At 38.8% G+C, this 18141-nt stretch overlaps 1 protein-coding gene across 2 annotated transcripts in view; it reads right to left on the bottom strand.

Annotated features, from left to right (window-relative positions):
• Positions 1-18141, bottom strand: part of GMDS (GDP-mannose 4,6-dehydratase) — a 413573-nt gene that overhangs the window by 223077 nt on the left and 172355 nt on the right. For both annotated transcript variants that reach the window (XM_040547996.1, XM_040547995.1), the window contains exon 7: positions 3432-3559. In XM_040547996.1, the coding sequence (XP_040403930.1) occupies positions 3432-3559 (128 nt within the window). The remainder of the gene's footprint in view (positions 1-3431; positions 3560-18141) is intronic.

The following is an 18141-nucleotide window of genomic DNA, read 5'->3' as shown; positions in this document are numbered from 1 at the left end:
CATCCTGCAATAATTAACAAGCATATACTATGCCAATATACTGGTGATTTGTTGGGCTCAGACACAGCTAAAACTGCAGTGGGACAGCAGTTCTCTTCATAGTATTTCTGCTCACTGGACAACATGGAGGTGTGGGCAATGCAGTGGCAGATGACAACCTGAGCATCAGCAGATGACAAAATGAGGAGACTGAAGAAAAAAAGGCCTCACCTGTTGAACTCTAATGAAGATGAACATGCTATTCTCCCAAAACCACTTTCCAATGTAGCTATGTCCTACTTTGTGGCTATTCCCTTCCAATCTTGCAAATAAATGCACCTACTGCTTCCCCAACAACAACAACATTTTAGGGTTGCAGTTGCAGATATACTTTCAGGACTGTAGCAATTACAGTACTTAAGCACGTAGGAAATAAAACACAAACAATCAGTGATGGACTAATGCACATTTTTTTAATGATCTAAGTTAAATGTTTGTGAGAACCTACACCTGTATGAAAGACTCCTGGGTGAATATCTGAGGAAAAGAGTATGATGCCTTGTGTTTTGTAAATGCCACAGAAATGAGTCAGACGGTTAAGGCTTGCTATTGTACTAGCATTTGAAAATACCTGGCAGATGGTTTACTAGAACTTTCTGCAACAAATAAAAGGTATAAATTACCCTCACCAAACAAAACAGCACTCAGAAGATTCATATATCTTAAGTGCTGATACATTGTTTTTCCTCTTCCAATTCAGTGGCATTGATCGTCATCTATAACACCATCCCATGGGACTTGTGCTGGCTCACATTTAAGTAAAAATGGAGAAAGGGGAAGTAAGAGGCAGCAGCAATTTCTTCAGATATGTTAGCAGCTACTAACAGAATTTTAGGATAAAACCAATAAGCTGCCCAAAAGTTTGCTGTCTACTCGGTTCTGTTTTGCTCTTTTCAAACGCTGAATGGAAACCTTCTTTGAGTGTTCTGTAAAAAACACCAGTTTTTATTCAGCAGCACAATGCCACTGTACCTGATTCTCAGTTACTAAATATGGCAGTTTAAGTACTAGTTCATAAACCTAATCAAACCCAACTCTTCTCCCCTAATATGAACCTACTTTTAACTCCAAACTTCTGCTTCTGCTTTTTAATCACCAGACTTTCTCCACACCAATGCATACAGGATATGATCTCTGCATGACGTTAATGAGAGTTTGGTCATCAGCTTTCATGGGATCAGGAATTGACCCATAATGTTTTACAGAACAACAAAAAGGAATGTATTTATGGTTTTATTATTATCCCAACTAAGAAAATACAGAGAAAGGAAAGACAGTATATGGTCTAGTCTATATACACGTGTTACTTGTATTAATATCAATGGGTTTTAAAAATACATATGGAGAGGATAAGATATATCCCTATGTGTTCAGCCATATGCTTAAGGAAGCTCCCCAAATGCTTGTAAATATGATCATACTTTCTAACATACTATGTATTTATTTGAACAACGTTAAATCTCTAAGCCCTACTTTCCAGCCCATTAAAGCCTCAAATAATTGTTTATTTCCAGTTTAAAGTTACTCTCTTTTTTAGCCATTAGAAGGATGTCTGTAAGCACATTTCCATGATATTTGGGGAATTAGAGAATTGATAATAACTCTCCCATTATCCGAAGGGGTATCTCTCTGGGAAGAGGAATAGTCAAGATGAACTATATTTTAGTGAGGAATTCTTTCCAGAAGGCTTTGGGACAGGCCCAAAACATGTTAACTGAAAGGTCTGGAATGCTACTTACACAACAAACATGTGTTCGCGTTGTAGACCTCGGACAACTACATTCTTTACGGAGGCCAAAGACTTTGAAAGCTAGTCATTTTTCTTGATAGACTTGTTCTTATTTTCTTTGTTTTTAAAGTTTTGGACACAGGACAAGGGTCTGACCCACTACGCACAAGAGTGTTATATTCTGAGTTTCCCATATGAAAGAGGTCACTAGATTTCATCTCACGATTTATGATTTGGTGCAAGCCATCTTTAAATGAGATAGCTTGAGATAGATTATGGAATATCCTATTCATTTTAGGAAGTTATGTTGATGTGGTTGCAACTGATCATTTTGTTTGGCCCATCTGTAGCTTCCTTTCAGCTGAACCTTGGTAAATGACTTTGTGAACACTCGGTTATAGTTTTATCAATTAAAAGATGATTGGGGATGGTTTACTGGATTAACTACTTCAAAGAATGTTGAATCCACAAATATAAAGCAATTTTCATGGAGATGTAGTCAGGACATTTGTGTTTCTCTTGGTACATATAGTACCAATATGTACCATCTTACATGTAAGTGCAGCGCAGAACCAAAAGCCAAGTTTACAGCCAGCTACTGAAAATCACCTGCTTAGCTTACTTGGCACATTTCTTTTGATGCAAAGGCAATATGGCTACTTAGTGTTTTTTTTTTAATATCACACAGAACAAAAATTTATGTTGTGGTATCCCCATTTCATTTTCTTGCTATTTCTTTTTGACCATAAACAAGATTTGGAAATTCAGCTTTTACTTGACTTTTTAAATCTCAAATTATGATAAAACTCAAAATCAGACTTTTCTTCCTTCCATAGTACTTCATACTTTGTAAAATAGAAAAACAAAACAAACAGTCGTCGTCTTTTTAAACTACATCAATGAATGTTGAAGCCAGATCCGGTTTCCCAGCAAGGAATTATTAAAAGACAGAAATAGTCTAATGACCACAGGAAATCTTTAAGCACCAAAATGGGGACAAAAGTCTCCTGGGGAAAAGACAATATTTCCTACATGGTCATTCATGTCTCCTTGTAATACAATACAGGGGTATTGTCTGTTTGTCTGCTTAAGCAGATGCACAGAATAAAATTAGAAACAACTCCTGACTACAAAAACATTTCAAATGCTAGATGCAGGTATGCAGGTACATGCATGGCAATACTGACATCACTAGTATGCTGTGATGCTTTTTTTTTCTTTTAAATGCATAATGAGCTAGACCTTTGATCATTAATATAAACATCATTCTTGCCCCATTATAATAAAAGGCCACCAACCTCCAGCAGGATCTTTGACTTCAGGTCATATTGCATCTTGCTGCAATCTTAATATTGGTTATACAAATTGTCAAAACAATAGGAGAAATACTCTAAAATAGATACAGTTTATAGTCAGTCCCCTCCCCCAAGGAATTCAGTACAGGAATGTAAACCCAAAGATTTATTTTTCTGTTCAGGTCATGCCTGGGGTAGACTGCTATGTAACTAAGCCCCCTAGACTGAAGTCAAGAGTTACACAAAGTTAACAGGCTTTTGTAGGCAAAAAAATCCTGAGATAGCCCTCCGTGGATCATGAACTGAGGTTACAGCATTATCCCCACCACAAAGATGATTCAGAACAAGGCATGTGGCCCACAGCTTACCTCAACGTAGTCCCTGGCATGGCCCCAGTCTCTCTTAGCATCTAGATTACCCAGGCTGAAACAATCCAGCTGTCCAAGGTGAATCTTTGCCACCGATCGGCTAATTTTTCGAGTAACGAAGTTAGCTCCTGGCATAGGAATAAAAGATAGCATCAGTATAATTGCACTTTGAAAAACTGGCCACAAGAAACATCTTGTTGCTCTGCCCATCACATTTTCTTTCAGTCTTCATTCATTCCCCTCATACTACCTAGACCCATGCCATCATTTATCGTTTGAGCGGGCTAAGACGCTTCCAGTGCAAGTGTCAAATTAGCTTCACTTTCACAGCAAACATCTTTCTTTGTAGGACTTCTAAGCATTCCTAATTTGCTGCCTCAATGTTCAGTCCAGGCATAAAGCCAAAGAAAATCATTTGGAATGTCAGTTCTTAAACACAAAATGCAAAAGGTTACATAAAGAAGACAGACATCTTAGACCACCCTCACGTTTTTGTTGTTGTTGTTGTTGTTGTTGTCATTTCTTTTTTCCATTTTATTTTATGGAATGCATACTTCCAAATATGTTAGTTTAATAATTAAAAAAGAGAGTCTATCCAAAAAATTGTAACAGTTAATCATGCTCTACTCTTCCAGTTATTTGGGGTTCTTCATCCACTGATTTCAATGAGATTATGAAACTGTGATTTCACCTTTATCAAAGGCTGTGTATTATTTTTGTTATTATTAGTTTAATAATAATTTTTATTATTTATTTGTTCACTATATTTCATTGGAAATTTGTGCACCCATTTCTGCTCCCTCTGGAATTGTTTTAAATAATACTTGCTTTTAGTTATTTTCATAACCTGAATTTTAGATTATGACTGCTCTTTTTCTAAAATGTGGTCAACAGTTTCCTCAAAAGCAGAAGGATTTAAATTTAGACCGTGAGTGCAGGCTAAACAAGCCCAATGGCATTTGCACACTAATGGGCCACAAAAATTAAAATTACATGCCTTTTTAATAGCTAAAAAATACGATTGAGTGGTGACAGATGATACCTCATCCAAATGGAAAGCAGGAAAGTTAGTGAAAATGACTGCAGTTGTAAAATGCTCTTAGCAAATTTAAAAAGACCCAAGTAGTGCAGCTTGTACATTCAATGCATGTGTGTGTGTTTTTTTTTTTTTCCTTACGGAACTCTGCTCTTGAAATATTCATCTGAATATTTTCTGTTTCCTGTCAAAGAAATGCAAGCTGCTGCAAAATTACTAAATAATGTGAAGTGTGTGTTTCAGGCTCTAAGCTTTGCTGTAAAGTCATAACTATTACAGTACGTTTTTGCATCATTTGACCCCGTCAAATGTAAAAAAAAATGAAGAGTATAGTATACCTATCAACATCATATTAAATGAAGCAATTAATAAATTCAGAACTTATCACAGGATTAAGATAGAATTTTAATTTTCTGTCAACTGCTGAACTAATTAGGCATTTGGAATACATCATCGTTTTGTGCTTGTTTTTTAAAGGATGAAAATAAAAATAACTCATATTCCCTGAAAAGGTGTTTATATAAGAGGAAGTTTACAAAACAGAGTGATTTGCACAAGTTCATAAATAAAAATATTCTCGGGAGTCTTTTTTAATCAATGTTTCTCAATAATTAGACAAATGAGAGTCACCTGGCAGGATAAAAGCCCAAGGCATTCTTTCAGACTGCATTCTGCATACTCAGTAGGAGAAATATAATTATCCCAGAGATAAACCAGTGTAAACCACAGGACCAATACTACGATTCTGCTATTGCAATCCCTGAAAGAAACTTCCCCTGTTCCTGGCTGGACAAGCTTGCAGCAGGAGTGGAATTCTGGCTGAAGAGCAACCAGTGAAAGAATCTCTTTGGTTAGTCTGGCTGTAACTTCTCCAAGGATTTTTTCCTCAATTTTTTTTTTTTATGTTATCGAAGTGTTTTAAGGTCTTCGTACAGATTATTACTAATTAATTTAAAATAGATTCAACCTATTACACAAACTGATTCACAGTAGCTCTGAAGTTTCTTAACCTTCTGCACTGAAATAATTTCAGTTATTATTAATATTTGTTAAACAATTGGAGAAGCTTTTTTTTTTTTTTTATGGATAAAGTATGTGGCTTTATGTTCCAGACTGCAACCGAGTAACAAGCAACCCTATCAGCTTTCAACGCTACATTCCCATTTGCAGTAAAAGCAGTGAGAGTTCTAATCATCATCTGCATTAAAGCAAGTTTTTTACTGTCAACCTCCACAAATAATGAACATCAGCTTCCATTTTGGAGCAGTCACTTGCTGAACACAAAAAAGAAGTATATTAGGTAATGTGTGAGAGAACTATGAAACCAACTTAACTTGAAATGTATAAAAGAATGATGCTTGTGCATGGAAAAAGAGACTCGCCTGGCACAACGCAACAAATACTAATAATTGCGGTCTTCTCGCAGAGTCACTGATAACTGGAGAGAAACTATCTTTAAAGATCTTCTCCAAGCAAAATCAGGATACACCTCAAAATGCAGAAATTAAGACAGGGCATCAAGAGTGAAAAAATGAAAACCCTTATTTTCCAGAAATGTTCCAGTAAGGGTTCTTGGAAGTGCTCTAGCATCAAAGCTGTAGAAGAAAACTCTACTACTGTTCATTTTGAAACACGTGACTTTTTCTTGCAACCAAGGACTGAATGGCACATTTCAAAAAATATTTAAATTTTATGGTTCATAAATAAAGTTTAAATACCAATTCTCTTCAAACACAGTATCTTAAAATATCCTATTACACTTCATGTTTGATCCCATGCCATTAAATGAACATCATGACTAGAACTTAAGCTGATGCCCACTGGAGTCATACAAAATAGTTAAGGCTGTGTCAGCATTTCCATTGTAAAGCCCTCTCCTAGGGGTTTGCAATCAGGCTATAAAATCTCGCTTTGGCCTGAAACTTGGCAGACGTAATGTCTCTATCCTCAGGAATGACTATCAGAAGATCTATGTGGATTTCTACAGATACCCTTATATAACTGAATACAAAGTATTTCATTGTCTCAATATAATGTCTTATATGTCTCAATATATTTTGAGACACTGAAATGGTTATCTTCCTTCTTCTCAGGAGGTATCGAAGACTTAATTTAAATGTTGAACCTCCATGAGCATTTTCCTCCACAGAATGGCAAGTTGGTAACAGTAAGAGTATCAAGAGAGCTGCCGCTGTGTGAATCACTTCATCCTTCAGGTTCATTTTCATCAGCTCTGGATGATATATCAGCTAAAATGCAGTTACAGCTCCGTAAGGTCTACATTCTTATGCTACTACCACCATCACTTAGTGAGAAAACTAACTTCTACTGCTGGTGAAGAGAGAGATCAGAGTCCCACATTTGTCCCCTGGCTTTGGACCACTTCCTCAATTCAGAGAGGCTTTGTATTCACTGCTCACACGTCACAGGAATAAACCTTCACATCTGTATTAAACGCATGATGCATTTTGACTTGTTCAAACACTTCCTCAAAGTGTGTGAAGCTGCCACTGCTCTGGGAGTTCGCTATCCTACAGTAACCAAGCCAAGAGTCATTCTTGTTCCCTCAGTAGGGCTAAGCTGCCTTGCATAGCTATCCTCGTTACCTAGGCAGAAAATACATCCAAACCACGATGGGCCAAATTGTGTTGCGTCACACTGCTACTGACAGCACTGGAATTACTGGAGTGCTGCGGCAAAGGTCTGGCCAGGCATGGCAAAGGTCTCTTTGGTATGTCCTCACGTTTTGGCAGTTCCTCAGTTGAAGACTGCCTTACATGATTTTACATTTTAAAGAGGCCTTAAATATGAGTTTTCATGATATTAACAGCTTTTCAAGAACCTTGGGCACTAGCTTAGGTTTGTTTTCAAAACCCAAGCCCTCCCTCTGAGACCATTAGCATCCCAACAGGAAGCATAAGGTCTGATTTACAAACTCTATTTATCCTAGGCATGATTCTAAGCAAGGATTCCTCATTAAGCAGACCTGATCTGTAAAACACATACCCTGTCAGCAAACCATTATAAGAACAATACTGCAATAAGAAGAAATAGCAGAGGTATAAAGCAATAGCTTGGGCTCTCCAGCTCACGCCTGTCATCTGCCTGGCTCAGGGTTGCTCATCCCTCTAAGATGGATGCTGATTACACCTGGCAAAGACACAGCTTTGAAAGCTGGGCACACATTTAAAACCAATGCCTTAGGAAGCACAATCTCAGTGCACCTACAGTTCCAAGGCTGGGTGCCCCAAGAGAGAAAAAAAATCCATCTCCCTCCACCAGTACACCTCATTCCCTTTATCAGCACTGGTATTCACCCTTCCTGTATCTATCAGGGAACTGATGTTTTCCTCAAGATTCAGGGGTTTATAAGAAGCAGGCAAATGGATGAATCAGGTTGAAGAGCTGCTGTTACAGTAACTGTTGCTGTTTTGTTTGTTTCTCCAACAACCATAACTTTCCCATCTCTCAAAGCTTAATACAAAATCCAACAGATGACAAACTACTGTCTAAGACTGCTGTGTATAACACTGGTTATACCATGTTTAAGAAATATCCATAATTAATCCATGTCATGGAATAACAATCTAATAACATTTAATAGCAGTATTTATCAGCTGAGACGCAGTACTAGAACAGTTTATCAAGTTTCCATAACATCTTTTTCTTCATTTTGCATAAAATATTAAAGTTTTCTGTCTCTAAAGTGCTGGCACAAGAAAAAGGGGATTTTTTTTTCTCTCCTAGTTTCTACAGTTCTGGCATAGACTCTAGTGGGAGCCCAACATGTTCAAACACATTGTGTACCTGGTGCTTCTACTAACCCAGAGGAACATATTTCTTTTAGCATATATGTTGTAAATGATACATTTAATGAGATCATTAAAATGTTTTGATTGCCTGAAAATCCACACTGCTCATAATTTCCATTCTATTAGAAGCTTTTTCATTTTTTGTGGCAAGCTGAAATTAAAAAGCAAAGTAGCACCCAGTTTTTCTCAGAAAAGAAGTCCAGAGACTCCTTTAGTTTGTACTGATGAAAATCAGCATGAACTATTCTGAAATTAATGGAGTTACGTTAAAGTAAACCAGACAAAAAATCAAATTACATATCTTTAAATTAACCTTCTAGTTTTGAGGTTTAAATGGAATTTTCAACTGTATCTTAATTGAAACAACTGATAGAGTAAAGCAGCTGCTTAGTAGATGTTAAACACAAACTAAAGCATTTGAATTGTCAATCCACTCTCAATTTACAATAGCAAATTGTTCATCTACCAACAAAAACTATACTAAGGTAAAAATCACTGTTTGGAAAAAAAGGAAACATCAATGTTAATGGTGATTTTTTCCTTCCCAGCTAATATCCTACTAATTCTACACAGAAAAATTGCCTACATTTGGATGAGCTTGCCAGAAAGTCTGCAATCAGATTTTTGCAAAATGAAATATATACGAAATGAGGGTAAAATGATTCATAAGCAACTCATTGTAAAGTCATGCACTGCATGGGAAACATCTTCCTGATCTGAGTGATAAATCATTTTATTTCCTGAAACATGAGATATAGAGCTTTAATCCTAACATTTTAATCCTGTATAGCATAGCTGGAAATATGCTTCATCATAACTTTTCTAATCTCCTTCTCTGTCCTTTAAAATTATAATATCTTCTTATGATAGTGCATTTCTCAGATTTTTAATACATATATAAAAAGTAGCATATCTCACACATTTTCAGTATACATACCCCTAACTATTTTTCAATGGACACACGGGATCTCTAAATACAGAAAAAAAGTTACTGATAATAGGCTTGTTTTTACAAGTTATTCTTTATCTATCCTCTTAGGAATAATCATGTAACAATAAAATTCACAGATCACAGACTGAAAGCAACTGTACAATAACAAAATTGTTCCTTCTTATCAAGAGATTCTCATTTGGTGTTACTTTAGTATGTGTGATTTCAAGAAAATGAAGTGGCACTCATACTAGTAAATTTGGGAACAAAGACATTCTTTAATATATTGACAGACATTTTTAAGTTTCCAATGCCAAAAGTAAAATGTGTTAATATAGGAAAGAGAGTTCGTTTGTCCCTACTTCCCATTTGCACCATCCTTTTTCAATTGGAATTCCTTGCACAATGGCAAATGTCCTACCATTATTTGAAAAAATGGGAGACTGAGGCAGAAAGGTAAAGGTGTGCACAGGTAGGAAGCATCATCAGCAGGAGTGCAACACACAGGAAAGCCCTGCTCTTCCAACCCAAGAGCACACTCAGGACATTTGGACTGATGAGGGCAACAGGGGGTCATATGAACTTGCCATAAAGGCAACAGAAATTAATGGCTTTCATAATCAGAGGAGAAAATAAGAGTCATTTATCTTGTGAGGAAGGACAAAGTACAGAAACTGGGAGGGAACGCAGAAAGAAGGGAAGACTTTCCTTTTTCCCAGAGGGCAGAAAGATAGCGTGAAGCCTACCTGGAGGGGACAACTAGCAGGCACTATAACAGAGGGGCATGGACGTGGGGCGAGAGATGTACCGATGGCCATGAAAGGATGAGAGTCAGACATGACGCTTGTCACTAGGTCTCCCCACAGCAAAAGCTACATTCCTCAGTGATTTAGTACAGCCAACCGTCCATGCTGGGATCTGTCAGCAGAGCTTTAAAGTCTCCACAACTGTTTTGCATACAAACAGATATATGTTTCCACCTCTGCACAGAACAATGACAGGGTGATTCCTATGACTCCACAGCAGTTTTCTGAAGTGACTATGAAAAAATGACATTTAATTAGCAGTCAATTTGCATGTGTAATGTGGAACACAAAGCTATTAGATTTCACATTAAAAGGGACCTTATTCAGGGATTAAATACACGCATCAGATCTATCACATGGGCTTGTTAAAAGGATATGGTGACAAACCAGCAATAATAGCTGGGCACAGAAGTGTTATTTTAGTATATTTCCTCCATATAATTTTTCTTAAATTAAAATATTTTCCCCTCAGGAACTGTACACTGAACAGGAAAAGGTGAGGCATCAAAGATTCTTATAAAGGAAAAACCAAACATTAATACTGAAAACAATATGTAAAAGTGTTATTTCTGTTCCCAAGTTTATGCTCCTAATGGCACTTACATAAACAGAGCAGCGTTTTGCTTACAGAAAACTTAACCTTTTGCTCCAAACTATTCACTTTGATTTCTTAATCACAGTTCATACGCACTACATCTTAAAACAAAGGTAAGTGTATTTAGCCATTCTGATTTGTTCACTCATTTGAGATGTACCTTTTAAATTGTACAGCTAATATTTTTGAATTAACCCATTCGTTTAAGTTGTCAAAGAATTCGACAAGTCCTTGCATGTATGAGCTATGGGCATGCATGAGTGTGCTTGCCCATCAGCACGGTCTATTATGTTGTTTAGGCGTGTGTAAACAATTGGAGTTAACCAAATTCTTTGCTGATCTGGGGCTACAATAGCTAGAAATGGTTTCAACCAAAAGGAAAATCCAGCCTTTGTACAAAACTGGAATATCATGCAGTCTAAGGCAGCTTGCACAAAAACCTGATTTTAACTCAGCTTGTTAAATAGCCAAAGTTTGGACATCTGTGCCCTCTAAATTTAACACCCTTTCTCCTCCTTTCTCTCTTTCCCCTCCTCCATGCTCCCAGCAACCAGTAGCACATCAAAAAAAGTGTTGTTCGATGGCTCAAGCTGAGACATTCAGCCTTTACCCTAGCACTCCCTTGAGAAGAAGCAGGCAAGGCTTTTAATCTTACCTGGTGACACATGACTGACTAATATGGTTTCTTGGACCTTCTGACCTTTGAGGGACTAAGCCTGGTTGGTCCCTCAGCCTCTCCAGGTGGCTGGGACATTAGCTTATGGTGGGTTACTGTATAATCAAGGTTTTGCACAGGTCTTGTGTGTCTCTCTGTACACCCGCATTAGTGCCAGCTTTTAATGTGCAAATTTCCAAGTGTAAAATGTGTTGTTTCACCTCAAGTCAGGGGTAAAAAAAAAACTTTCATGTTCTTCTACAAAAGATAAAAGAGACTGTAATAAGAGCTAGCTTTAAAACAAATCACAGTGTCATATAACTTCGCTGAGTCAGTGCTTATGTATTTTTGTGGAGAGAGAAAAATGGGCTAGCTACAGACAAATAACTTAGTTGAAACTTTGCTTCCCACACAAACTAATATACAGTCCTGGACAGGTTGGACACTTGGACAAACTTGAGATATTCTAAAATCCAAGTACTCCCCTTTTGAGCTTTGTTGCTCAGGCCTTTTTTTTTTTTTTTTTTCTTAGGGCTTTCTTCTGAATAGCTTTGTGACAGTGCTAGTCCTCAAGGCACCCTGTGGAAAGCCCTTAGTGCATTATTTGGTAAATATGTCTCAATTGTCATAAACCACCCTTTGCTACAGGTGACATGGAGCAGCCAAGAGGGGGTCCTGAAACACTGTCAAACTGTACTGGCAGGGAGCTGTGAAGAGCCATGGGCAAAGAGCTCACCCAGAAGTAACAAGGGACTAGGGAGAGCTGGAGGGGAGGCGAGAAAGAAATCTAAGCTCCTGCAAATGCAGGAAATATTTTTTTTTTCTAGTACTTGAAAAGCACACGTAAAATACAAGGCACTACATTTCCTTCCATTTTCTGTGTTATGAATAATTGGACACTCAGCTAGGGTGCAGTGAGAAGTACATCTCTAACACCACTGATGATCCCAAGAATTCAATGCATAAATCGTGCTTGTCTGCAATTATCATTACAAGGATGAGTTGTTGCTCCAGCTACAGATACCCCTTCAGACTCACAACAGATGTGTTACCAGGAATGCTGGCATGACTCTCTCAGTGCTTTCAGCTCACCCTGCCTGCCCCAGCTGCCCCGTTTTCCTCAGCTCTGCTTCTGCACAGGGACAAGTGGGGTGCTGAGAACAGAGCAGGACAGCACTGGAAGCCATGATCTTGGACAAAACCAAAGCAACACTCCTCAAAAGCAGGATTTTAACAATGAACCTCCTTGAAATGCACTTCAAAGTAGTTGTGCAGAGAAAACACCCACATCTTAAAGTAACCCCCAAACCTATCAGGGTAAGAAGAGAGTGGGAAGGAAGTGCAGAGACAAGTTGACAAGATATCAGGAAGAGTGAAAGCCAACAAAACAGCATGGTCCTTCTGCTCCTGAAAAACCTGGACATGTTTGGCCAAGCTGCATTGACCTCCTGCATTCAGAGAGCCAATGAAAACATCATTTCACCTAGCTGCAGCTGCTGCCATTTGCCTAAACTTACCATAAAAAGTTTTGTCCTTATTTCAGAGCAGGCCACGATCACTCTCAGGGGACTGTGGAGTTAAGCAAGGGCCCACAACTTCCACATCCAAAACCTGAATGGAAAACGTGACCAGGCAGAAGGGCAGCTCTCCCACATGAGAAGATACGTCAGGAGGTTGCATAAAAGCCATTGTTGCAAGCGAACCCTCACTCTGGGACAAATCCCAGGAATAAAGTTAATTTTCATTTTTAATTGAAAGACACTGAGGTGAATAAATAAGACAACTTTTAACTGAGAAAGTTACTTGAACGTAGGAAAACAGTACCATTAGAGCAGCTGTTTAAAATGTACACGCATTTCAATGAATATTCGCTTTTTCTGACTTTGTCACTGAAATCGAATCCCACTCTTGCACATTCTTTCCACGTGGGAATAATGTATTTTTAGTGTAATTAATTCTTAAATTAAAGATAAATATGCGGCTATATATATAGATAACCCAGTTTCCTACTAAGATGAAGTAAATGCAGGAGATGCACTTCTACTAAGTGCAATTTCACTGAGATTAGATTACTGAAGTTTACAAATAGGAACACAAACTTATATATTCCACCATTAACACATCCAATTACCATGATAATTTTGCATAAGAAACCAGAAAACAGAGCAGAAATCAGCTGTACAAAACATTTGGAAAGCAATTAAATAACAAGGGTGTCTAAACAAAATGTCCATTTTCCAAAGTTCAACTTTTTATGCTCACTGCTCTTTTAATATCAGTATTTTTAAGAACACGTCTTCCTTTGTGGACTCCTGAAATTCATTGTTATCCTGTTTTTGTGATATTTCCCATTTAAGTTAGTTTACACTTCCTCTAGGAACAGAAGAGGCAGTTGGATCACCTGCTGTTCTGAGATGCTTATAATACTTAAGCACAATGGGGTGAAACCAGGACAGAAAGTTAGCCCAATTCTGGATTTCCTGGCTTTGTATTTTTAGTGGGACCTTTCACATAATTTTAGCAACCCCATAGGTAGCTGTGCATGCTCTCTGAAACTCTCACATGCACATACAAAAACTCTGTGCATGTTCAGGAAGAAAGCCGTAAATTCTAGCACTAAATATTCTAGCACTACGTGTGTGAGTGTTGTTTTTGAAAGTACAATAATACAATTTCACAAAATACCTCTGGATTAATTATATATTGTATTTTTTTTCCTAATAAGATTGTGCCCTGTGCAGGTGCAGGATTTGCTCTGGGAGCAGAAACTACTGTCTTGTGAGGAATGAAGCAGGAGTCCTATGGAGTCTGAAGCTCAGCAAAGTAAAGAACTGTAGAAAAAGTAGTTATGGATTCACAGCTCGATCTATTAATGCTGCTATGGAAAAATGATTTATACCTTAGTTTCTGAACGGGTGCTCAGCAATTCACTGCGTACTCATTTAATCGCTGCATCAGACTCCTCTGTGTACTTGATTACGAAGCACTCAGTTTTATTCTTAACATCAACCAAAAAATAAATGCAGATACTAATCTTTTTTTCACGTCTTATTTTCTCAGCTGAAAAAAGTGGATAAAATACCAATATTTTACAGGAATCTCACAAAACTAAGTATCTTAGTATTTCTGAAACAACAGGAGAAAAGGACCCTGGAAGAGTCAAAAAGGGGTGAAATCATTCTCCGTGCATCGCCTGAAGGGTGCCATGAATGGGGCACAGAGCAAGTTTGTTGTCAAAGAACTGCTTTCTTGCCCTTTTGCCCCAAATATTGAACATCTAGTCATTCAGGTGCGAAATATTCATCCTGTGCAAGTAATAACAAAGAGGAAGCCCACGGGGGGGGGGGGGGGGGGGGGGGGGGATTGCAAATAACAGCCTTATCAGACCCCACAGGTACAAGTTTGAATTAAGTTTGTGGAAACTCATTCACTCATTACACAATTTTTGAGCTAAGCAAGTTTGGAATATTCCCTTCTCCCCCTTCATAGTCCTCAGGATGTGTTCATATTTACCTCATTGCTTATGCTCACACAAATGTCTTTGGATGATGAAAAAAACCAACTTCTGTGGTCACAGACACAGCCTTCTTAAATTTCCAGCTGGAGTCTAGAACCCAGTTTCAAAACTATACAAAAATGAGTTTTAAAACAGTTCCCAAGTGTACACAGAGAAGTTTGTCTCTCAAAGGACAGTTTATAGAGGGCCTCGAGGAGCAGGGAGGGAAATTGCTGAAATTTAACCCTGAACCCCATGTGAACCCAGGGATCGGGACTGCATATTTTCCACTGTCCTGCCATCTGCTGCTTCACTGCACATGGTAATCTTTGGCAACCCCACTGAGAGCTGCCTGGGCTATGGCTCTGTTCAGACAGGGTGTAGAAAGAAAAGACACTGAGAATGTCATGGCTGGCTGACCAGACTACTGAGATCAGAGGGATTATGCCTCATTTGCTCACCAAGCCCTGCCAAAAGCAACACCATTTAACTGCAGGTACTCAAAACCCAACAGGCATGTTTAAAGGAATTCTAGGCTTAAAAAGAGGACCATTCATAACATGCATTTGTTGGGGATACTGTAGCTACCACCTTTTGGCAATTATTCATGAGAGTTTTTTTAAAGAACGTTTACAATGCCCAGCGTTTCAGGTAAAAGAGGTATATGGTAGAAAGTATCATATCTTACTTACAGGACAGATGGACCTGGAAGATGACTCAGGCTTAATAGCCCAGCAAACAGAGAGAAAACATAGCTGTTATTTTAAAACAGCTACAGTCTGTTTATCTCCAGGCTGTGAAATGCTGCACAGTATGGGAGTGTGAGGGTCTGGTACTTCTATGCATAACCCTCATATGTCATGTCATGACAAGGGACCTCCCTTGAGCCAGAGCCAAATCTACATTTGTTCCCCAGAGCACCCCCATATGCTCTGAATGAAGCAGGCAAAGAATCAGCTTTCAGAAACTGGCTTCCCCTGACCACATACTTCTGGACACGGGCCTCAACCCTCTCGGTGACAAAGTACCTAATGCTTACCCATGGAATTTACTGACTATTTCAAAATGATGACTGTAAAAGCTAGGGAATATTCAGTGTCTCAATAGTAGCGTCTCAAAACTGCTAAGCAATAGTGTAGTGTCTCAAAACTGCTAAGGAGTATTTCTAAAAGAGTCTTAGACCTGCAGGAAAGTTACTGTAGGATACAGAATTCCTGCAGGAGGTAGAATCAAATAATGCTGACACCAACCGCATGTTATTAAGGTATCTTGCCCCATCCCCTCTGCTCCTGCCAGAAGCACTAGAAATGAAGATGTAATTATGTATGTGTCTACAACAACATCCCGCCCTATTTCTTCACTCAAATGCTGATTTTGGAAATGGCAGTGCCTTCTCTCATCTCTGCTTGGGAAAACAGTCAAAAGCACTTCAGTAAGATAAGCTTCTCTTGGGGCTGCAGAGCTATGGTTGGCAGATGTCAGGGTTGACAAATGTTCTTCTAATTGCAAAGGGACACTACAAAATTGTCCTCTGACTTGGAATAGACAGCCGCTGTCACCCTTTCTTCTTCCCTGCTGCTCTACTGCCTCCACTCTGTCTGCCTCACAGGGAGATCGGAAAAGAGACAGAAAAAGCCACATAAGAGAGGAGGAACAGACATCTCTTTCCCAGCTCCAGCTGTGTTGGAGCCAATAGGCTCCGTTGTTTTGATGATTCCGGGACCTGTAAGTCTCATTTCATCCCTGCTTGACAGAAGTACAAAGCCGAGGTGAAAACGGCTTGCAAACTTACCGGGGGAACTTCTGATCCTGAAGCCGTTCCCCTCCTAGAAATGGCCCTTTTCTCTCAGACCTGGAATCAAATAATCTCCACCCCAACCTCATGGTAGTAGGCTCTGCGCCTGTGTAACCTTCATGGGTCACAAGGGAGTTTTGCTAGCACTAAGCTTTGTAAACAAAAGGCAAGGCAGGAGCAATTTGTTAAAATCGGTAAGGCAAAGAGATCAAACTTGCTTTTTGCAGTGTTTTTCTTTTGATACGAATGCATACCTTGAAAAGAAAATGTTTGAAGTAGAAAGCTTCCCATTAATATTCGCAGCTTAAACTGCTTCTTTGCTGGGCTCCACTGAATCAGAGCTCCACTCCTGCTCTCTTTCTTGACTCATAGCCTCAGTGACAGTCAAGAAGCCAGGCAGAGCCACTTCATAAAATGTACTAAATGAAGCAACTTTTAATAACAACACGGGCTGGCAGGTAGCCATGTTAAAGAAGGAAAGACCTATTAAGAATGTCCTGCAGCACTGAAGTCTCTGTTGTTCTCATTACTGTAAAGGAAGAAAATCTCTTTAAATGCTTTTGATTCAAATGATCACTTGACAGAAACGACGGACAAAACAAATGGCTGTAAAACAAGGCAATTGGATTTCCTACTGCTACAATATCTTACTTGGCTCCCATGACACAATTTCTCTGTTATTCTCCCTTGCCATGGTAAAGTAAACTTACAGGCTACCCAGAAAACAGATTAGTATAATCAGTCCTTTATAAATTATATCCCTTCACTCAAGGAAAGCAAATAACTTTGCCTCCTCTATAATAACTGTTTCTAATACTTCATTTATTCTTTAAATTGTTTATAAAACACTTCAACAAAGGTCAAGACGAGAGGGCAACAATAACCATAGATTAAGGAGACTCTCTAAGTATTTTGCGCCTGTGAGTAAACACTTTGGCAATTGTTATGATACAAGATAGATCTACTAAAAAAATCGGTTCTATTTATGATTTTCTGGACCATACATATTATGCCATCAGAGAGAGATTCCTCATCTTTTCCACAGCTAATTTAAATTCAAATTTTAGCAGCTGCATAGTTGTTTCATGTCACATGCCTCAGGCAAATGATAGATTTAATCACAGTGTCGCCCCCAGAAGAAATCTAGAGGAATAGTGAAGAAGATCTTCTCATGAAGTTTTCCCCAAATCTTGAAGAACTAGAGGCTTTCCTCCTCGATGATGAGCATGTTTACATTAAAGCCCATGGAATCAGTAAGGGGCAGAACTAGGCCATAACAGCAGGGCCACAAAGGACAGGCATGTTTTCACAATTGCATCCAAAAGCATCACCAGCAGGTTGAAGGAAGCGATTCCTCCTCCTCCTCTTCGACATTGGTGAGACCACATCTCACCAGCACTGGAATACAGGGTCAAGTTTGGGCGTAGCCACTACAAGACAAATTTGAAAATACTGGAGAGAGCCTCTGGGGAGGACCACCAGCAGGGTCAGGGGCTGGAGCACAGGGCACGCAGGAGAGGCTGAAGGAAAGGGACTCGATCAGCCTTAAAGAGCCCAGGATTGCCACCTGTAGGTGCCTAATAG

This window comes from Cygnus olor, chromosome 2 (assembly GCF_009769625.2).
Source record: "Cygnus olor isolate bCygOlo1 chromosome 2, bCygOlo1.pri.v2, whole genome shotgun sequence".
NCBI lineage: Eukaryota > Metazoa > Chordata > Aves > Anseriformes > Anatidae > Cygnus > Cygnus olor.
The sequence above is the reverse complement of the archived record's forward strand: the minus strand, read 5'-3'. Positions and strand labels throughout refer to the sequence as shown.